This window comes from Notolepis coatsorum (genome assembly GCF_963971535.1).
Source record: "Notolepis coatsorum genome assembly, chromosome: 6".
NCBI classification, from domain to species: domain Eukaryota; kingdom Metazoa; phylum Chordata; class Actinopteri; order Aulopiformes; family Paralepididae; genus Notolepis; species Notolepis coatsorum.
In genome coordinates this window covers 161633065-161657015 of record NC_140170.1, presented here as the reverse complement: position 1 = coordinate 161657015, position 23951 = coordinate 161633065, and the positions used below count along the sequence as shown (strand labels likewise).

General features: G+C 41.9%; 1 protein-coding gene across 1 annotated transcript in view; it reads left to right on the top strand.

The window, feature by feature from the left end:
- taf4a (TAF4A RNA polymerase II, TATA box binding protein (TBP)-associated factor) overlaps nt 1-23951 on the top strand; it is a 55846-nt gene that overhangs the window by 15840 nt on the left and 16055 nt on the right. The window contains exons 4-11 of the mRNA XM_084315976.1: nt 1705-1785; nt 2439-2561; nt 8520-8609; nt 11774-12049; nt 15109-15253; nt 15410-15512; nt 16504-16673; nt 22213-22343. Coding sequence (XP_084172102.1) covers nt 1705-1785; nt 2439-2561; nt 8520-8609; nt 11774-12049; nt 15109-15253; nt 15410-15512; nt 16504-16673; nt 22213-22343 — 1119 coding nt within the window. The remainder of the gene's footprint in view (nt 1-1704; nt 1786-2438; nt 2562-8519; nt 8610-11773; nt 12050-15108; nt 15254-15409; nt 15513-16503; nt 16674-22212; nt 22344-23951) is intronic.

Below are 23951 nucleotides of genomic sequence, written 5' to 3'. Positions count from 1 at the left end.
GTATGTCATGTATGTCATATATGTTATGATGAATTGAAAATGGGGGACCCTGATGTAAACAAGACGAAAGTCTTTCTCTGGTCTGCATCCCCTTAACAATTGTATGTATTGAGCTGTACTGTACTGTACCCATTCTGCAATCTGTTAATAAACTTTTCAATCAATTCAATCAAAACCTTACCTGTGTCCCTGTATCACTTGTCTCTGCTGCCCTTTGATTAAAAAACGTCTGTATGTCCATTTTCCTTTTTTTGTGTGGCATAGTAAAAGTCACCTAGTAAAAGTGAGATAATTGACAATATCAAAACATGCTAGGGCTGTACCGAATAGTTCGAAGCTTCGTTCATAATGTTGACATTCGAATTCTAAATCAACATAATTTTTTTTTTTTTTTTTTTTGCCAAGGTATGGCGAGTGCCATACCTTGCCATACCAAAATGACGCCCCTGGCCGACAAGCGGAGTATCTCATGACAATAAATATGACACTAAAATACTCTCTTCCGCCACAATATATTGAAACGAAGTCCACTCCCACACTACTATAAACGTGGCCTCAGAATTCAAAACACACATACTCGGCACGTAAATATATAAAACAGTGCCGTGCAAGCTAGTTAACCTAGCCAGCCTGTTGCTTCTACGCGGTGTATTCCATGACAATGTGCTAAATATCACACTAAAATACTCTCTTCCGCCACAATATATTGAAACGACTTCCACTGTATACCCCCACTACTATAAACGTGGCCTCAGAATTCACCACACACACACATACTCGGCACGTAAATATATAAAACAACGCCGTGCAAGCTAATTAGCCTAGCAAGCCTTGTTGTTGAGTGACGCCAGTCCTACCGCTCTGGGTCTCCTTCCGGGTCTCCGTCGCTCTCGGCCATCTCCTTCACTGATTGGTTGTTAGCTGTTGTGCGTAGCACGTCATCACGTAAGGTTGGCTGTTGTTAGTGAGTGTGCTGAGCCGAGGCTGAACGGAGCCAAGCTTGGAAAATCGATATATCGAAACTTTGCGACCACGTTTCATGTTTATTTCGAGGAAATAATTTATCGCGATAGTTATCGTTATCGTTTTATCGCCCAGCCCTAGGTTTGAGATGGTCAGACAGGTCAGTTGGGAGTGAATAAGTGGTATCGGTGTCTCCCTAATCAAATACCTGACTTAACGGACAGAGGACGAAGACGTCATCCTTATATCCACAACAACCGGGAGGCCACTTTGCGAAGAGTCTACTCGTTTTTTTCAGAACCAAATCCTTGTGTATTTTATAGTGTAGTTGAGCGGTTTGGAATGGGCTCTGAAATCTGACACACACACAAAACACACACACACAGAGTATCTTCTGTGATTTGACGTGCAGAGATGTCTAGACAGTACTGTAAGTAGCAATTTAAAATGAATTTGTCTCTCTCCACACATGGCTAAGAAAGGCTGACCAGTGCCATATCAACTGAGGACCACATTTGTATTGGCATGATCCCATTTTTGTACAACGCCTTTGTTTGAAAATGGTAGAACCTAACTAACTTAACTAACTTAACTAACTAACTAACTAACTAACTAACTAACTAACTAACTAACTAACTAACTAACTAACTAACTAACTAACTAACTAACTAACTAACTAACTAACCAACTAACCCACTCGCTCATTGGCTCATTTACTTACACAATGTCTTCTCCACCCAGGGCTCCCCGGGGGCTGCACTCCCAGTGGCGCCGCCCAGAACAGCCACGCCGGCAGCAGGGACCACGGTCTCCTTGGCAACGGTGAGCAGGGAGTTGAGTCGAGCACCTCTGTCCTCCTCGCGGATAAAAGAAGATATCCGACCAAAAAATGGGACTATACTGTTTAAAAGTACATTTGAAACGTCGGAACGGAAATACACACTGAGCCAGTGTTGAATGTACTCTCATGGAGTCAGATGTACACTTGTGATTTAATGAAAAGGTAGTGGCAGAGAACTTGTTCCTGGTATTTATAGCGCCGTCGCCACCATCACCAGATCGTAAACACAACCACGTGACATAATACAGCAGGGGACCAGTGGGTCGTGATGTCTGGCTGTAGGATGACTATACTGTATAAGCTACATCTACATGCCTGACCTCAGGGCTTTTCTCTGGAAATGAGAGAAGATTAGGTGAGAGATTAGAAGAGAGGTTGGCTTTGTGTGGTTATAGAGGGGATGGCGACTCCTTTAAAAGGATACACATACATTAGGAGCAAACAACGGGATCTATTCAGGATCCACATACTAGTATTCAATACGGGGGATATTTTACGCGTGTTATTTGGACGGTCATTCTATATACAGTGTGTTTATATAGTGCGTTGGCTCGGCCCAGCCAAGAGTCGAGAGGACGGGTCGAACCGGACACTTTGTTCCTAAATGTGTGTGTTTTGTCGTGTTTCCTGGCAGGAGACCATGGAGAATGTGAAGAAGTGCAAGAACTTCCTGTCGACGCTGATCAAGCTGGCGTCCAGCGGGAAGCAGTCCTCCGAGACGGCGGCCAACGTCAGGGAGCTGGTCCGGGATCTGCTGGTGAGTGGGCTGGTCCGGGATCCGCTGGTGAGTGGGCTGGTCCGGGATCCGCTGGTGAGTGGGCTGGTCCGGGATCTGCTGGTGAGTGGGCTGGTCCGGGATCTGCTGGTGAGTGGGCTGGTCCGGGATCTGCTGGTGACTGGGCCCTGCCCTCCTCCCCAAAGCCTCTAAGTTGGGCGCTATCATCCAAGAGGTGATATCGCCAATGGTGCATTTATATAGTGGTTTTAATCCAAAGCGCTTTACAATTTGTTCCTCAATTTTTTTTTGTTTTTTGTTTTTAATTCATTTTTTTAGCGTTTATCGCTTTTTCTGGTCAAGCATGACCGACAGAAACAGGTTGAATGGGATATAGATCAGGGGAAGACACTCTGAGAAAATACGGCGGGTCCGGGAATCGAACTCGTGTACCCCAGATCCGTGACGAGCACCGTTGTCCCCGACGCCGAAATAGCGCCGAGATACGCGGTGAGCTACGGGAGCTCCCTGTTCCTCACATTTTACCCATTCACTCACACATTCACACACCAATGGTGGAGGCAACCATGCAAGGTGCCAACCTGTTCATCTGGGGCAGTTAGGGGTTAAGTGTCTTGCTCAAGGACACTTTGACACACTACCCCGGGAGGAGCGGGAAACAAACCGGGAACCTCCGGATTTTCTTTCTTTCAGCAGTCAGATGGTGCAAAGAACGCTCTGGCAAACAGGCTGAATTGCTTCATTTTGGTCCACTACCTCTCCCAAGACGCAATTCAGCTGGCCCTGTGATAGAACGTCCCGACTTTTCAAGCAAACGCACAGAGCATTAATCTGCACACCCTGCATCGTGTTTTCATTGAATAAAAATGCTATCAACCTGCTTTTTCGTGGACTATTAGAGGAGGACTCGATATTTAGCCGTGGTGTTATTCGGTTCACATTTCTCAAAACGGACACCATCTTCAAATCTTAGCGAAGACACAACTCGGGCCATAGAAGTAGGGATGCAGCAACACTGTCAAGTCAAGTCAAGAGTTTTATTTGTCACGGCATACAAGGCATACAGTGAAATGCGGGTGGTCATGCCCGCAGCGATTGTGCAATAATACAAGTAATAAGAATAAGACATAACCGGTATAATGTACCGGTACATAAAGTTTTAAAATGCATGGTAAAAGACATGCTAAGGTCCTGCGATAGTGCAATACAGTGTTAAGCTACGGATGAGGCACTGGGTCTTATGTACACTACTATACAATACTATACAATATACAGTTATACTATATATCCTTATGCTATCTTGCTATATCCATCTGTTGCTATACAAGAACCACTCCTGTTATTTATTTTTATTTTTTATAAAGTGACCTTTTCATTTGTTCATAACACTGATAGTGTTATCAGATACTGGGCCGACTCCAGGGTACAATTGGGTATTGAGATTATGAGAATCTGGTGATTCTCAAATTTTTTGAGATGCATTTCTGACAGATCTCTTTAATGGAGAAAAATGGCATCTAAATATCTTTTTTAAGATAAAAAAGAAATGTTTAGTGACTCCAAATTAGTGGTCATAGTTTTGGGTCACTGAAGACATTCAATATCATACAACATTTTAGCAGAATCAGAATCAGTTGCATCCAATTTGACTTTATCAAATTAAATAGCAAATTTACCATACCTACTCTGAAATCAAATCTGTGGGAATTATTGTTTTTGAGCAAGATAAGTAGGGGGCGGCTGGCTAGCGCAGTGGACTAAGCACTCGCCTACCATCGCAGAGACTCTGGGATCGAATCCAGCTGGCATCCCTACTGACACAATTGGCAGTGTTAGCAGGTGGGAAGCCGGTGGGGTATGTGTCCTGGCCGCGTGAATACTTTACCCAAGGCAGTTGTCCTTCCGCGTTCGGTTTGCGCGCCCTGATTGGCCTCTCAGCGCCCAATCGCGTTAGCCTACACAGAGCTAGCAGCGTATCGGGAGAAATGTAATATTACTGTGAAGAGAATCACGTCGCTGCAGATGCTCGCAGTTAGTTGCCCGCGGAGATGGTAAAGTACTACGGATGTAAAACATTTGGAATTGTTTACAATAAAGCTGTGATTGTACAACTTCAAGGCTCCTTTCGATCGCCGTGCTGCTGCTAGGAAGGAGCAATAAGAGGAAAACAATGTCAACATACAGTAATTGTACTTACAGCTGTTGTGGTGTCCACAGTCTGAGTAGTTAGGCGATAGTAGCGCTGAGAGGCCAATCAGGGCGCGCAAACCAAACGCGGAAGGACAACTGCCTTGGGTAAAGTATTCACTGGTCGTTGTAAACTGCGACTCCTACTGGTCGGTCGGGGGGCCTGCAGGGAGGGGATCTGGGAAATGGCGTGAACCTCTGCACGCGTTACGTTCCCCCAGTGAAACTCCTCGCTGTCAGGTGAAAAGAAGCCGGAGTATCAGAGGAGGCATGTGGTAGTTCTACACCCTCCCCAGGCCGACAATGGGGCAACGCGTGCAACGACCAGGAAGGAAATTGGCATAACCACAAAATTGGGATGGGTGAAAAAAATAATATATTGTAGTGATTGTAATGGTACATAATTCACCCACAGAACTAATGTTAGGAACATTCTAGAACATTAGTGCTGCCCGAACATTCTGGAACGTTTGTGATGTCATGGCAGAACATTCTAGAACCTTAGTTATGCCTGATCATTCTGGAACGTTCGTGATGATGTCATAGTAGGCCATTCTGGAACGTTGGTGATGATGTCATAGTATGGCAGACATTCTAGAACCTTAGTTCTGCCCAATCATTTTGGACCGTTCGTGATGATGTCATAGTAGAATTTTGGAATGTGGGTGATGATGTCATAGTAGAACCTTCTAGAAACCTCTAGCATGCCTATTTAAGCGGTGGCAGTTCCTGCCACTGGCATTCTGTTTAGCTTTCTATTAATGTATTGTATCTTGTAGTTGTGCTGATGAATATTAAAGGAGTTACCTTCGACTTCAGGACATCGCCTCAGACTCCCGTCTCAGCACTACAATATAGAATAAAAAAAAATGTAAGATATGTAAAAGCTATGGTAGAAAGAGATGCTGGGGTGAGAGACCAGTTTAACCTAATCTTTTTTTTTTTATCCACGTTTTCTCCCATTTTTCTATTTTTCTCCCATCCCAATTTTCATATCATCCAATTCAATTCTCCCCTGTCTTTGAACGCTGTTTCATGCCTCCCACAAGCCGGCTACAATGTGGACTAAGTCATACATAGCACGAGTCCCCTCCGATACTCGAGGCAACAGCAGTCGCATCTTTCCACCTGCGCGGCTCGATCTTTCAGGGTCAGGGGTCTGGGCTTTGGAGGGGCCCCGCCCCCGTCGCTTCCTGATTCTACTGCGCAGGCGCACCAACCGACCTGTAGGAGTCGCTGTCGACAACGCCCGATCCCCACCCATCAGTTTCCCTCCCCCTAATACTGCCAATGTGTATTAGTGCGGACGACCAGCTAAACTGAAAGCAATGTGGAGCGCTGGGCTTGAACCTGTTTGAGCCCAGTCTCCAGTATTCGTGGTGAGCACCTTGCCCACTGCACCACGTAGCCGCCCTCAGTTTAACCTAATCTTACAAACTATTGAATAACTAATTGAAACCTAATAGGTATTATTAGCTTGTAAATTCATAATTCATTTTGCATACCTACTGTGCAAATAATTGTTTTGCGCGAGAGCAGTGGAAGCGAGGTGAGAGATGTTCTGTGTGTGTGTGTAATCGTTCTCCAATAGTCCAGGACCAGTTTAGCCTATAATTGCTAATCATACAAACTCTTCAGGGTGAATAATTACCATAATTGAATCCTAATATATCTAATTTAAAAAGAAATCTATAATAAGCCAATTATCCATAAATGATGCCTCCTTACCCACCTTCTACAAAGCCCTACTTGTATTTATTCACTGAGGCACCTAATGAACAGAAGTGCATTTACAACAACATATTGAGCTGCTGCACAAATAGAATAGATAAACAAAATGACCAATTTAGCTAGTGACCTCAGGAAAATGCACCTCTGTGTTTTTAGGTGTTACTATGTGTCCGGCCCACAAAATCATCTGTATTGTTAATCTTGCCCCCCTTGGTAATTGAGTTTGACACCCGTTGTCTAGATAGTAAACGCCGTTGCCACAGCAGTACCACTGGATGACAGTTGTAGGTATGAGTACTAATATAATGGCTACAGTTGCCACAGCAGTACCACTGGATGACAGTTGTAGGTATGAGTACTAATATAATGGCTACAGTTGCCACAGCAGTACTACTGGGTGACAGTTGTAGGCATAGATATATATAGAACACTAGATAGCTTACCCGCGCTGCCGGCCAATGGAGAGCGACGTCGTCGTAGGGTGGCCATCTTGCCCCAGGCAGCTCAGCTCCTGATAACATTAATGTCTATGGTGCATGTACTATTTAAATAACCATAGATTGCTCAATTCTATGCCGATTTTTAAACGGGTTGGTTTGCTATAAACATCAAAGATGTAGTTATGATAATGCATACTTATAATTTTTTGTTGATTTTTTTGTTGATGTTTTTTTACAAACCGCTTGAATCATAGCCACGTTAATAATGCTTGTAATAAACCAAACCGTTTGTAAATCCGTCAATATTTCAGCGAGTTATGAGTATTTTTGTCTGCAGATCACTCACCCTCCAACAGCTACCATAGAACGTAACAGAAAGGCTGCCTGGGGCAAGATGGCGGCGGTTCAGCGACGCTGGTGACTCCGCCTTAAGCTATCTAGTGTTCTATATATATCTATGGTTGTAGGTATGAGTACTAATATAATGGCTACAGTTGCCACAGCAGTACTACTGGATGACAGTTGTAGGGTTGAGTACTAATATAATTAAATCAAATCAAATTTATTTGTAAGGCCCGACAACACACGTTAATGTCCCCATGGGCCGTACACGTCTTCTTTAAAGTCAAGAAGAAACATCACAAAAAGTCAAGAACAAAACAAGAACACCATAAGGTCCAAATATTTTTTTAATAAATGCAAAATAAATAAATGCAACACTCCCAGACATACCCCACGCGAAGGTAAGGAAAAACTCACTAAAACCTAGCAATAGGAGGGGGTGAGATCAGGGTAGTAGGTTGAAGGAGAGAGAGAAAAGATGGGTCTTAAGCAGGGATTTAAAAGCTTCGACAGAGCAGGCGCCCCTGACGATGGCAGGTAATTTGTTCCACAGGTAGGGAGCGTGGTAGACAAAGGCTCTGTGGCCGGCGGATTTCTTTTTAACCCTAGGAATCGATAGAAGCCCCGCATTTTGTGAGCGCAGAGCACGAGCGGGCGAGTATCGAGAGATGAGATTGGATAGATAGAGCGGTGCAAGCCCATTAAAATTTTTGTAGGTGAGGAGTAGCACTTTAAAGTCAGATCGGGCTTGAATAGGTAGCCAGTGTATGGCGGACAAAACTGGTGTGATGTGATCATCATATAATGGCTACAGTTGCCACAGCAGTACTACTGGATGACAGTTCTAGGGTTGAGTTCTTATATAATGGCTACAGTTGCCACAGCAGTACTACTGGATGGCAGCTGTAGGATTGAGTACTAATATAATGGCTACAGTTGCCACAGCAGTACTACTGGATGACAGTTGTAGGGTTGAGTACTAATATAATGGCTACAGTTGCCACAGCAGTACTACTGGATGACAGTTGTAGGGTTGAGTACTAATATAATGGCTACAGTTGCCACAGCAGTACTAGTGGATGGCAGCTGTAGGTTTGAGTACTAATATAATGGCTACAGTTGCCACAACAGTACTACTGGATGGCAGCTGTAGGATTGAGTACTAATATAATGGCTACAGTTGCCGCAGCAGTACTACTGGATGACAGCTGTAGAGTTGAGCATTGATGTGATGGCTACAGTTCTGACTCCCTGCTCTCGATGGCTCTGGTTGAACTAGGAGGGCAGGCTGGATGCAGAGGACTTCACCAGCAGACTCTACAAAGAGCTCAACTCCTCGCCTCAACCCTACCTGGTGCCTTTCCTCAAGGTAAGGAAGCACACCGAGAGTCAATAGGGACGCACCAATACTGGTGTTGGAGTTATGGTCAACTATCAAATTCACTTTAAGTTCAATACCAAGAACCACATGTAACCACCTACTGTATATATCCATATTTGTCTGAATTTACCTACATATAACCCCTCTATATACTTGTACACCTGCATATAACCCATAGCTCTATATGATAGCATGTATATACAATAATGCTGTTCAGGAGGTCGGGGGTCAAGGACTACAGCCCCCTCAGCATCGACGGGGCACCAGTTGAGAGAGTGAACAGTTTCAAGTACCTCGGAGCCCACATATCCGAGGACTTGACATGGACCACACACATTGACAGTGTTGTGAAGAAGGCACGACAACGCCTCTACTTCCTCAGGCGCCTAAGGAAGTTCCAAGTCAGTCAGAAGATCCTTAGGAACTTCTACTCATGTACAATAGAGAGCATCCTGACCGGCAACATCACCTCCTGGTTTGGGAATAGCACTGCACAAGACCGTAGCAGACTACAAAGAGTGACACGTTCAGCCGAACGCACAATTAGAGGGGGGCTTCCCACCCTCCAGAACATTTACAACAAGCGGTGCAAGGGGAAGGCTAAGAGAATTATTAAGGACTCGAGCCACCCGAACAACTGCCTCTTTGAACTGCTGCCGTCAGGCAAGCGATACCGGAGTCTTATGGCGAGCACAGAAAGACTCAGAAGGAGCTTCTATCCCCAGGCCATCAGGCTGCTAAACGAACAATAATCGCTAAACGAACAATAATCACTATGCAACAACCATCAAATGCACACAGCACACACACCCACACGCACACACACACTCACTCAAACAAACAACACACTGCAGCACCCACTCTCCACACTTTAGATCACACAAACACACTTACACTTTATATTTATTGATAAAGGATTTGCACTACAACTCGTACACCTACTGTGAATTGTACCTAAACTGCACCTTGTCCATTTATGCCTTGCACTATATAGTATTGTATATTAGTACACTGCACAGTATTGTATATTGTATGGTAACTACGTCTACGAACATTGTACATATGTCTAAACTGAACACTGTGACCTCTTTTTTTTCTTCTAATTTTTACTATGTTTTTATTTCATACTTATCTTGTCATGCACAGTCTCTGGAGCGTAACAGTAAGAAGCATTTTGTACAAAAGTATTCTGTACTTCTGTATGACAACTATTAAAGAAACTTGAAACTTGAAACTTGAAACTATACCATGGTATATATTTATTCTCACTGCATATATATATCTATCCACACCTGTCTGTACTTACCTGCACATAGACCTTTTACATATCTGTAGATACTATATCTATATCAAACTCCGCACCATGGGAGATCGGGCTTTCTGCTCCTCCGCTCCCAGTCTGTGGAATGCTCTCCCTGACCACCTGAGAGCACCACAGACTGTATGCTTTTAAAAAGGGCCTCAAAACACATCTTTTTAATAGAGCCTTTTGTTGATTTTTATCTAGTTTTAGCTCCACACATTTTATGTTATTTTACTCTTACTAGTTTTAGCCCTTCTTATTTTAAGTTATTTTACTCTTTTACTAGTTTTAGCCCTCCACATTTCATGTTCTTTTTACTCCTTTACTAGTTTTAGTTCTACTTACTTTATGTTCTTCTACACTGTAGCGCTTTGAGATTTGTTCCACAAATATAAAGCGCCCCTACAAATTGAATATATTATTATTATTATTATTATTATTATTATTATTATTATTATTATTATTATTATTATTATTATTATTATTATTATTATTATTATTATTATTATTATTATTATTATTATTATTATTATTATTATTATTATTATTATTATTATTATTATTATTATTATTAATTATTAATTATTATTATTATTATTATTATTATTATTATTATTATCTGTACATATCCTACTCTTACTAGTTACACTGCTGGCCAGTATGACTACTACCATACTGTCTTTATACCTGTATCACTGTACATATTATACTTCAACTCTGTACATACATCTGATTAGCACTACACTCAGTAGTACTCATTTGTAACATTGTATATTATTCTTGCACTTTACTGCTACATTTGCACTCTGGTTGGATGCCCAAACTTATTTTCATTGTACTGTACTTGTGCTGTATGATGATGATCCATTTAAAATTATTATTATAATTAATATACATAATTTTTTTAACACATAGAAGGATGTTAGAAGGAGGATGTTATTACTGGCTGACTGTATTACATTATTTATATCCAGTGACCCCAAACTAATGACCTAAGTCTGTATCGTTCAGTAGAAGCAGCGTTTTGGATCGGTATTCAGTATCAGCCGATACTTATAGCTAGGGTTGGGTATCGTTCACATTTGAACCGATACCGGTACCAGTACCAGTTCCTGTAATTCGGTATTGGTACCCAACGGTACCTTCTTTTCGGTACTTCTCTCTCTGTCATAAGAAACAAATATAATTCAGTTGTAAAAACTAAGTCCAAATGATACAACATTTTAACATTGTTATTTATTTAGAACATTTAGTTATTTATTGTTGTAACACACCACACAAAATAAATTGCATGATCATCATGTATTGTGTTTTTAAATGTTTAAATATCAACATTATCTGGCCATCCTCAGTAAATATGATCAAACCCCTCTGACCTCGTCTGGTCTTTCTAAAGACCCAAGAGACGGGACAGTAATAATATATATATTTGTGGAAAAGGCTCTTATACTACAGATTGATCTAACGTGGTAGTACCAATGTAATTCGATTGGTACCCTTAAAAGTACAGAGTTCGGTACCAACCCTGCTCACAGTTTACAGCCAGAGTGGTATTGGCAGTGAAAAATTGGTACGGTGTAACATTATCCCTCATAAGGATGCACATTTGGTGCACAAGAGGTTTGTGCTCCCATCCTTCACATAAACACTATGCCATATGCCCAAAAGAGTCATTTTAATCTTTATTTTTTCCCCAGGGGTGGTTGAATAAGTGCACTTGTTGTAAGAGAAATTTGAACCAGCAAGCGTCCAGTCTAAAGCCTGCCTTCTTTAACCCTGAGTCTACCACCAGCCTCTATACGACTGTACTAATGATTTTCAACCTGCCTGTGTACCCTGTACCCTCCAGAGAAGCCTCCCAGCCCTCAGGCAGCTCACCCCAGACTCTGTAGCGTTCATCCAGCAGAGTCATCCCTCCCAGCCAGCCTCCGCACCAGCCTCCGCACCAGCCTCCGCACCAGTCTCCGCACCAGCCTCCGCACCAGCCTCCGCACCAGCCTCCACCCCAGCCTCCACCACTACCACCACAATGGCTCTGGGCAGCTCAGCCCCTCGCCTCTTCACCCCGATCAACAGACCCTTGCTCCAGTCAAACCTTGGCAAACCGGTACAACCTGCCCCACTGGTAAGTAGAGATGTTCCGATACCATTTTTTCCTTTCCGATCTGATTCCGATACCTAAGCTTTGGGTATCGGCCGATACCGATACTTATCCGATACCAGTGCATACATTAAAAAAAAATAAAAATAAAAAAAATATTATATAAATTATATATATAAAAAAAAAAATAATAATAATGTATACAGCTACTGTTTTATATATACTGTTTTTTAGTAATAACTATAAAGTAATGGTATTTATTCAACAACAGGTGATTGTATAGATTAGTATTAGTATCAGTAATTGAAAACTATCTCAATGAGTTCACCCACGGAAAGGTTGTTGGCACATTAGTTCCACACGGACATTATTCGTTGCTGCACTTGCTTCCACAAGAAGGCTCCGTTTAGTACCAGAGGCTCTGTTGTTGTGATTTTTGCACAATAAATATTCAACATTCTCTTTTGAGACTCCGCCTCAGACTCTTATCATTTGGCACTAAAAGCTAAACATTGTCACCGATATGGCTGTCCCGCAACATGTCATTAATTGTGTATGCGACGTGCAATTGTGCAATGACGACGTTAACGTGAGCTAGGTTAGCTAGCATGAGCTACCGGTATATGGAAAGACTGTAACGTTACTGGTGACATTGTGATTTAACTTGGAATACTCCTTTGCCAACTTGCTGTACTTTGCTTGCACTGCAGGTCTGCAGCCATTATTGCTGGATTATGAATAGCCCCAACTTTAGCCAAGGTAACGTTAAAGCTAGCTTTCGGTTAGCTGTTCAATGCTAATAACACCAGCCACCAAGCAAACTCATCAGAGCTCCCCGTCAACAGCGCTCTGTCGGGACGATGGCATTTTAAGAAAGTATCTGCTCTGCTGTTAAAATGACAAATGGCAATTGACACTTTAATTCACGGTCGATTAAGCACACGTTTGTTTTATAATGCTCACTCAGCGAGTAGGGTATATCTGCAGAGCCACAGAGCCCAACATCCGCAGTGTTGTTGATAAATTACGTCATAATAGTATCGGAGCGCAACATTAGAGGGTATTCGCCGATACCGATACGAGCATTTTAGGCAGTATCGGCGGCATTTCCGATACTGGTATCGGTATCGGAACAGGCTGGTAAGGCTAAAGTTAGTATATATTTCAGTTCAGTTCAGTTCAGAGTTTTTATTTGCCACATGGAATAATACAATCATAGTTTCTTCATTAAAAAATCATAAATAGCCATTCCATGGACAAAAGGAGCAGGAAGAAGAATAAATCTTATAATTACCTGCCCCTTATTCCTAAACTAACATGTATTTTCTTAATGGTCGGCGTATAACCTTATTTACACAAATAATCATTTATACCATTATAAAAGAAACACAATCCACAGTTAAACAAGAAAAATTGTAATAATAATAATAATGATAAAGAATAAAGAAGAAAAGAAAGAGAAGAGAAAAAAAAAAATCTCACTATTCAGATCACATTTTGATTTTCATACTGACTAAATATTCTTTTTTTATACATTTTTTTGAATTGATAAACACTGTTACATCCCTTAAGCTCGCTATGGAGAGAATTCCATAACTTTACACCAATAACTGAAGGATATACAAGTTTCATTGTAGTCAAAGAGATATTGAATTGTACTGTTGTTGCCTGCTGTCCACACATTGTTAAACCCAAATGAGTTTTAATTAATGGTTCAAACGTGTCAGCAATACTAGAATAACCTACCGTACTTTTCGGACTATAAGCCGCGGCTTTCCCCCCATTTTTCGACCCTGCGGCTTATATAACGGTGCGGCTTATATGTGACTCGACGTGACCAAACCCGAAAATGTAAAAAACAAAATATTGCTTTTTTGACTGCATTGAAATGTTATTTATCTGTTCCCTTATTTGCTAAACTTAATACAACTTGTAAATGAGTTAATTCTTGTTATTTGTCCGACAGTATTGTGTCCCAATGCTAATTACAGTAATTAAACATTAAAACACCTGCGGCTTATAGTCCAGTGCGGCTTATATATGTACACATCATTCAATTTAGCTGCTGCGGCTTATAGTCAGGTGCGGCTTATAGTGCGAAAAGTACGGTACTCTAAACTTCTCTCTTGAGCGGCGAGTGTCCAGTGACAGCTTGGAAACCGTAGTGGCTGACCGATAAGCCTCTTCATTAAGTTACCTAGTTACTGTGATGAAGGTTAAAGCTGTGGCCTCTGGTAGTCAGCCTGCATCGTTGTTTGATGAGTAACATTAGCTATTGTTATAGATGGTTTCCCTGGAATTCTCTTGCCAGGGAACAGTTTGGACCCCAATTGTATTTCCTGTCAGTTATTACATGAATTTGTATATTTTGTACCCAGTTTAATCACCTGTACTGTACATTGTATATTGCGGTTGCACTTTACTGCTATATTTGCACTCTGGTTGAATGGCAAACCTATTTTCGTTGTACTGTACTTGTGCTGTATGATGATAATACATTTGAATCTAATCTAATCTAATTACATTAATAAACATTGCAACAGGAAATAAACCCGGGTCCATTTAGAATGTTTATGGTGTCAAGTTGAAACCATCTATATGATCTTGATTTAATTTTAGATTTGATGGTTTGTCGGAACACTGAACCTTACGCATTACTGGCACTTACTGGAAACAGTGATGGGGATCGTTCACCTCATTATAGAATAAATTGGAAACCATTAGCAGTAACACACGAGAGAACCGATTCAGATTATTTTATTGTCACCGCTTTTTGAAATGTACATGCATAAAGAAAATAAATAAAACTGAAGATGCTTGTTTTTCCCAGCTCCTCAACCGTAGTAGATTTGTAAACATAATACACAATGTATATTCTATCTATACAAACTATAACTATAAGCTAAATTAGCTATAAATAAACTATAAACTAAACTATAAACTAGACAATCGTAGAAGTTCATCTGACTCAAATGGCGCGATGTGTGGTGTGGAGCGGGACACTTTGAATCTGTGTAAATGTAAATGTTCATGGTTTTTGTTCATAACTGGTCCTTTGACCCCCCCCCCATATAACCCTTCAGGTACTCCATCCTCAGCAGCAGGGGGCGATGTTGAGGCCTCAGGTTACCATAGCAACAAGCCCCATGGTGACCCTCAGGGGTCAGGCCCCAGGCCGCATCATGCTTGGACAGCAGCCACAGATGCAGCTCAAACAGCTGCACCCAGGTGAGGGTCCATACGGAGGTGATATGGAACTCAGGGTTATTATCATACCTGGATAAAAAGACCGTTTTATGTAAAAGTTGTGCTTTTGTAAGTAATTCAAACGATCATTCGTGTGTGTTTAGTGTGGCTCTCTGTCCATTCCTCTCTGTCTCTCAGTTCCTATGAGGCCCGGGGTGTCGCCTGCCTCCAAGCTGGTCCCCGCTTCAGTGCTCTCTCTTGCTCAGAAAAACAAGCTGAAAGAGGCCGGGGGCACTTTCAGGTAAGAGTTATAATAATAATAATAATAATAATAATAATAATAATATATGATGATAACAAGTGAGTAATCAATGTTCTGTACGTTTTCCATGCACACAGATATTCAGATAAAAAAAAATTCACAGATTGTTTTTAACCCTTTCACTACCACACTACAGAAGGTTAACCCTTTCACAACCATCTGTAGTGTGGTAGTGAAAGGGTTAACCTTCTGTAGTGAAAGGGGTGGCAGTGAAAGGGTTAACCTTCTGTATTGTCGCACTGAAAGGGTTAACCCTTTGGTAGTGTGGTAGTGAAAGGGTTAAATGTAGGCCTACATTAATTCAGAAAAGCGTGAGATGCTTGTTTGTCCCGGCTTCTCAACCATAGTAGGGTTGTAAACATAATACACAATGTATATTCTATCTATACATACGTTTTGATGAATTGTAAAAATAAAAATAAATTATTCTACAGTGTAAGTAGCAGCAGTGTGTAATACCGGTAAGTGTGCTTGTGTGGTGTATAAGTCACTAAGGTGCTTTTGTGTGTGTAGCTCATGTGATAATTCAAAGTCTGTCCCGTAGTCTGTCTTCCCGGTGGAAGTAGCTGTTCAGTGTTCTCTTGTGGACCTGACCTGAGACTGCGGTACCGTCTGCCAGACGGCATGAGCTCAAACAGTCTATAATATCGTGGATATTCTGTGTTTTTTTAAGTTTTCGCTTCATGACATCGTCTCATGGCTGATGGCAGAGTCAACATAATCCTTTGGCATTTTGAACCTGGGTTCAGAGAAAGCGTAGTGTCTTCATCAATGATATTGCAGAGGGTTGTTTTGTTTTGTATTCTTCCCATGTCTGCTCAACAAAACCACTGAAACTGTAGCTTGCATTTGCATTATGCTGATATTGGAGAAAAATACGTCTACTCAACCACTGACACAGACCTCCCCACCACATTGTGCCGTGTATATATATATGTGTGTGTGTGTGTGTGTGTGTGTGTGTCTCCAGGGACGATGACGATATCAACGACGTGGCGTCCATGGCTGGGGTTAACCTATCGGAGGAGAGTGCCCGTATCCTGGCGACCAATTCGGAGCTGGTGGGAGCGGTGACGCGCTCCTGTAAGGACGAGGCCTTCCTCGCCTCCTCCATGCTGCAGAAGAGAATCCTGGAGATAGGTGAGATAGACGCTAACGGTCACTAATGTCTGTATGAAACCCCGCCCCCTCTTTCCTTTATCCTCCAATCACAACTGTTGCTTCAAACTAAAAAGTTTGTCTGAGGGAAGCAACAGCTGTGATTGGAGGATAAAGAAAAGAGTATCATGTACAAATTGACCGAAGCTCACTGATGTTTACTCCACGGAGCACACACAGTAGACTTCAGTGAGCTTCAGTCAGCTTGTACAGACAGGAGCTTGTCCCCATTGACTTTGCATTGGTTTGTGGCTACTAGCCAGAGCTAATGTGAGGAACAGCAACTAGGGATGTCCGATATTATCGGCCTACCGATATTATCGGCCGATATCGGCATTAAAATGTTATATCGGAAAATATCGGTATCGGTTTTCAAATATTTTTTATTATTTTTTTTTACATTTCTATAACCTTTATTTACCCAGGCAAGCAAGTAAGAACAAATTCTAATTTTATTTATTGTCAAAAGTATGCATAATGTTGTGTTAATTCCACAACAAGAGATATGTAATGTTAATTACCTGAAATTATTCCATTTTTGGGGGGGGGGGGGAAACCTGGCCCCGGTATTCACTGACATCTTCAACCTGTCCTTGGAACAGGCCGTCATCCCCACCTGTCTGAAGAAGTCCACCATCATCCCTGTACCCAAAAAATCTACGCCCGCTTGCCTCAACGACTACCGCCCTGTAGCCCTCACCTCCATAGCCATGAAGTGCTTTGAGAAGCTAGTGAAGGGCTACATCTGTTCCTCCCTCCCCATCAACCTGGACCCTCTGCAATTTGCATATCGCCCCAACAGGTCCACGGAGGACGCCATAGCCCATGTGCTGCACACAGCAGCATCACATCTGGACAAGAGGAAGGGGAACTATGTGAGAATGCTGTTCATCGACTACAGCTCAGCATTCAATACCATAGTCCCCTCCAAACTCATAGCCAAGCTCAGGGACCTGGGCTTGAACTATGACCTGTGCCAGTGGGTCCTGGACTTCCTGACGGGCAGACCCCAGGTGGTAAGAGCCGGCAACTGCACCTCCTCATCCATCACGCTCAACATAGGGGCCCCCCAGGGCTGTGTTCTGAGCCCCCTCCTCTACTCCCTGTACACACATGACTGCGTAGCACAGCGGAACAACAACACCATCATCAAATTTGCTGATGACACAGTAGTGGTGGGCCTGATCTCTGCCAACGACGAAAGGGCCTACCTGGAAGAGGTAGAGAACCTGTCACAGTGGTGTCAGGAGAACTGCCTCTCCCTGAACGTCAGCAAAACAAAAGAGATGATTGTGGACTTCAGGAGGTCGGGGGTCAAGGACTACAGCCCCCTCAGCATCGACGGGGCACCAGTTGAGAGAGTGAACAGTTTCAAGTACCTCGGAGCCCACATATCCGAGGACTTGACATGGACCACACACATTGACAGTGTTGTGAAGAAGGCACGACAACGCCTCTACTTCCTCAGGCGCCTAAGGAAGTTCCAAGTCAGTCAGAAGATCCTTAGGAACTTCTACTCATGTACAATAGAGAGCATCCTGACCGGCAACATCACCTCCTGGTTTGGGAATAGCACTGCACAAGACCGTAGCAGACTACAAAGAGTGACACGTTCAGCCGAACGCACAATTAGAGGGGGGCTTCCCACCCTCCAGAACATTTACAACAAGCGGTGCAAGGGGAAGGCTAAGAGAATTATTAAGGACTCGAGCCACCCGAACAACTGCCTCTTTGAACTGCTGCCGTCAGGCAAGCGATACCGGAGTCTTATGGCGAGCACAGAAAGACTCAGAAGGAGCTTCTATCCCCAGGCCATCAGGCTGCTAAACGAACAATAATCGCTAAACGAACAATAATCACTATGCAACAACCATCAAATGCACACAGCACACACACCCACACGCACACACACACTCACTCAAACAAACAACACACTGCAGCACCCACTCTCCACACTTTAGATCACACAAACACACTTACACTTTATATTTATTGATAAAGGATTTGCACTACAACTCGTACACCTACTGTGAATTGTACCTAAACTGCACCTTGTCCATTTATGCCTTGCACTATATAGTATTGTATATTAGTACACTGCACAGTATTGTATATTGTATGGTAACTACGTCTACGAACATTGTACATATGTCTAAACTGAACACTGTGACCTCTTTTTTTTCTTCTAATTTTTACTATGTTTTTATTTCATACTTATCTTGTCATGCACAGTCTCTGGAGCGCAACAGTAAAAAGCATTTTGTACAAAAGTATTCTGTACTTCTGTATGACAACTATTAAAGAAACTTGAAACTTGAAACCCTGCATACCGTAATTCCTCTAATAGTAACCGGGTCTCAAATACAAGCCGGGTCTCTATTAATGGCTGGGTGCGCTCTTGAGCTAAGCAATTATAAGCCGGCCTCCTAATACAAGCCGGGTTACTAATATACTGAGCTGCACACTGAGCTAGTTACTTGATTTCACTTTGAAAACGTTGAAATGACCAGTGACCACCTGTAATTGCACTGTTTACTATTTCATACAGTACTTGGTTTCAATAAATGAACCCAGTACATTTTACTGGGTTCAAACTGACACAAAATGTTGATTTATTCATTATGATCCGTTAAAATTTGAAATATAGGCCTCCCTCTTATACAGGCCTCCTCCTAATACAAGCCTGGTACCCGCTACAGTTGAAACAAATACAAGCCGGGGTTACTATTAGAGGAATTACGGTATATCGGTATCGGTTGATATCGGTATCGGTTGATATCGGTATCGGAAATTAAGAGTTGGACAATATCGGTATAGGTAAAAAAGCCAATATCGAGCATCCCTAACAGCAACATATAAATATATTGCGTTTATATAACGCTTTTATCCAAAGCACTTTACAAGTTATGCCTCACATTCACTCATTCATTCACATACGGGACGGCGACCATGCAAGCTGCCAACATGCTCATCGTGTGGCAATTAGGGGTTAAGTGTCTTGCTCAAGGACACTTCGACATGCTGCCGGGAGGAGAGGGAATCGAACCAGGAACCTTCTGACTACCAGACGAGACCGCTCTAACTCCTGAGCCCACTGTCACAACCTCAGCATTACTAAGTAGGAAATAGGGTTAGGACTAATCAGAACTATACCTTTAACTTTTCCAGACGGCGACGTTTGTGTCGGCTAACGTTCCGAGTCGATACAGTGACATTTGACATTGAATGAATGAAAACTTTATTTAACAGGTTGCAGAATGGGTACAATACAGTACGGCTCAATACACACAATTGTTAAGGGGATGCAGATTGCAGACCAGAGAAAGACGTTTGTCTTGTTTACATCAGGGTCAACCATTTTCAATTCATAGTGACATTTATGACATACTACACAACATACATGACATCATGACATTTATGGCATAGGGACATACATGACATACAGGTATATAGTACTGCAGTGTTTCCCACAGGATTTTGTGAGACTGGTGGGTGAACCTCGGCCCCCGGACCCCCCCAGAACCCTTTTTTTGTGTACATTTGAAAGTTAAATGCATCAATCTGGTGCACTTTGAGAGCAAAATAAAGAGGCTAGATCTATGATGAACTTTGTGCTCAAAACACAAAATCGACTAGAGCAGTGCTTCCCAATCCTCTCCTCGAAGCACCCCAGCCTTTCAATGTATTTGTTAAATTCCACCACCAGCACACCTGATTCAACTTAACTAGCCCTTTATTGAATCAGGTGTGCTGGTGGTGGAATTTAACAAATACATGGAACGGCTGGGGTGTCTCAAGGAGAGGTTTGGGAACCACTGGACTAGAGCATACATTTGAGCCATCAAAGAAATGAAGCAAAAGTGGTTACCTGTGTTGAACTGGTTTATTTTTTTAGAAAATAAAAAAATATAGTGGATTACTATTTACGATTACCACCACTGCCAATACTGTAGGTCAGGGGTTCCCAAACGTATTCAGCTCGAGACCCAAAAGAGACATTTAGAGTTTCCCCGGGACCCAAACTTACAAAAATACATCATGACATGAATTGCCATAACATACATTTATAAACTAAAACTACTGATAAAGAACACAACAAACCATGAATTTAAAATGTATATGAAATGTATTTATTTAATTATAAAAGTACATCACAGCAATAATCAGAGTGTAATGTTAAGTTCCTCACCACCTCATAACATATGTACATGCAATTTTGTAACACTTTTAAATGAACAAACATGTTCTACTCTCCTTTCTATTTCTCACCCCTTTTTCAACTCTCCATTTCTTAGCCCCTCCTCGTCCCTCCGTCCCTCAACCTTAAACCCCAACATTGAGCAACATTCTGATTCATTTGTACTGACTTATTTTAAGATTCTACTGACCTGACATCATGATAGAAGCCTTCAAGGGGTATAATATTTCATCTATGGCACAATGAAATCTAATGAGAGTTATGTGGCTGGTTGAAGTTTTCAACCAGCAGATCTATTCTGGGCTTGGTTTTTGAAAGTGCTATTCTGAGGTCATGCTGAGCATTTAGTCTGTTTCTGTATTTGTTTTTCAAGTATGCTAGAGTAGAAAACCCATAGTATGTGGTGCCAAACTGAATCAACACATCTACAGCGTTTTTATTAAAAAATGTTATAATAATAATAATAATTTATTAAAATATTTTTTATTGGCGACCCAATAAAAACGGGTTGCGACCCTACGTTTGGGAAACGCTGCTGTAGGTGATACTTATATATATATAAAACTGTGGCGGGCCGCCACAGTCTAGGTAATTAATGGGAAACACTGGTACTGTTACATTTGTGACATATACGATATGCAAATATCGTATATAGAAAATATACATATGATGGGGAGGAGACTGTACAATAGGAGGGGGTAGGTGGGTGGGAGAAAAAATATACATACGGTGGGGAGAGAATATATACATACGGTGGGGAGGAGACTGTCGATTAGGAGGGGGTGGGGGTGGGGTGGACATTTACGGTGGCCAGTTTCGAATTGCAGCCTCCCGTAGGTGCTCTTTAACATTTTGGTTGCCCAAAACATAGAACTCCGGCGCTCCGGTCTAAACAACATTGCATGCGTGCACGAGGAAGGATAATAATTATGATCTAGCGTTGATTTCAGGAAGATCCGATAAAACAGAAATGTACGGATGAAAAAAATAATCTGTTTCTTGCACGTTGACCAGAAGCAAGTCACTGAGACCCGACGCCGTTATTAGACCCATAGCTATACTATAAAATATAGGTTTAGCTCTACAAACTACAACTACGTTTACATGGGATTAATGGACGGCAAGGAAGGGGTCACTTCCCGTAAGGGCCGTGGCACTCAATGTGTTAAGACCGGTTTTGAATGTGGGTAGGGATTCACATCTTTTTATGGCTGTGGGTAGGGCGTTCCACATTGTTGTGGCATAATTGCCATTGACATTTGACATTTGAATGGATGCATCCTTTTCAACACTGTCTCCTGTCCATCTGTCCGTGTCCTTCAGGCGGGAGGTTCGGGGTGACGGAGGTGGGCGCGGAGCTGGTGACCTACGTGTCTCACGCCACTCAGCAGAGGCTCAAGAACCTCCTGGAGAAGGTCTCCCAGGCAGCCCAGCAGAAGAACTTCAACTTCAAGGTTTGTCCACAGCCACACTATATGGACAGACTGACTCCTTGTAAAAAAGATATCATGTATTTCCACAATTTTATGGTTGGATGGTAGTGATCAAAAACAACAACATTGAAATACCATTTGACCATCATGGTTTAGGTAATATATATATATATATATATATTAGGGGTGTAACGGTACGTGTATTCGTCCCGCGACTTCACGGTACGGACGTTGCGGTTCGGTACATCCAGCCATATGACGAATACATCTCATACCACTAGGTGAAACTAGGGTTGCACATTTTACAAATGTATGCTCTATATCTTTACTTTACTTGACACTGGCTTACTAACACAGAAGGTCATTCATTTAACGTTGAATATCAAGCTTGTATTGCCACATTTAGATGATGAATAAAACATTGAAGCTTGTAAAGGCATGATGACGAGCCGACAGAACAAATTAACAACCGCACACTCTAGTCTGCACTGGGCTGTTTCTCCCCTCCCCCCCTTACTACAGGTGTCCCTGAAACAAAACTATGAATGAATGATATGTTTGTAACACAGCAGGGTCATTACAATAGGCTGCAAATGTTCATTGTTTTCTTGTTCGCCTAATAATGTTATCCAATGGAAAGACACACATGTCTCTGTCTGTGTTTTGTGTATTTTGTATGTTTGTTTTTGTTTTTGCTGCCATTTTGGCCAGGTCTTGCTTGAAAAAGAGATCTTTGATCTCAAGTGACTACCTGGTAAAATAAAGGTTAAAATAAAAAAAAAACATACTTTTGCTGATCTGGACTGGTCCTCTGAGCTCCCCTCCAGTCGAGCTGTGGTGTTTAAATCCAAAATATTGATAAATCCTCTGCCATTGTTGTGTAACATGGCATCTCTTCTCTAGAGTCTTCTTTCTCTGCTTCACATGAAGTTAAATCTACTCTAGAAGTGAAACTGAAACTGAAAAATCGTACACCAGTGGGGGTTGGGGGCAGTAGGCAATACATTTATTCAGTGGATTCCTGAACACAGAATGACACCGTTATCACTGACTGACTACCCCGGCAAGCCTAGGTGGAACTAAGTATAACTTAATAAAAATGTATTATATTTAATAATAATAATTCTAAATATATAAAAAAAATTAAAAAATTTTTTAATCCTGTTGTACCAAACTCGTACCAAACCATGACCCCAAAACCGAGGTACGTACCGAACTATGTACAGTTACACCCTTAATATATATATGGCCTTTTTATTTTACCACTATGAGTAGCATAGATGTTTGCTAGGGGGATTGGGTTTCTTCATTGAACGCTTATCCTTATCATTAGGGCCCAAGTATCTCGTGTTTTATTATAAATAAAGAAGTAGGTTTTGCGTTAAAACTGTTTTTAAGGTACGAGGTGGATGCGAAGAACCTACAAGTTGATTATTCCGCTTATACTATGGTCCTTTGACAACAATATCAAATAAAAGCATTTTGGTGAAAGTTAGTTCACTAAACTAAACGACTAAACGACTAAAGTTTTGAGTCGTTCGTTTATCAACTTCATGAGTCGGCTGTACAACGAATAAAGCTCCGACAGCTGTGCTCTTTAACGTTGCTATGGTTACAGGCTGCGTAGCG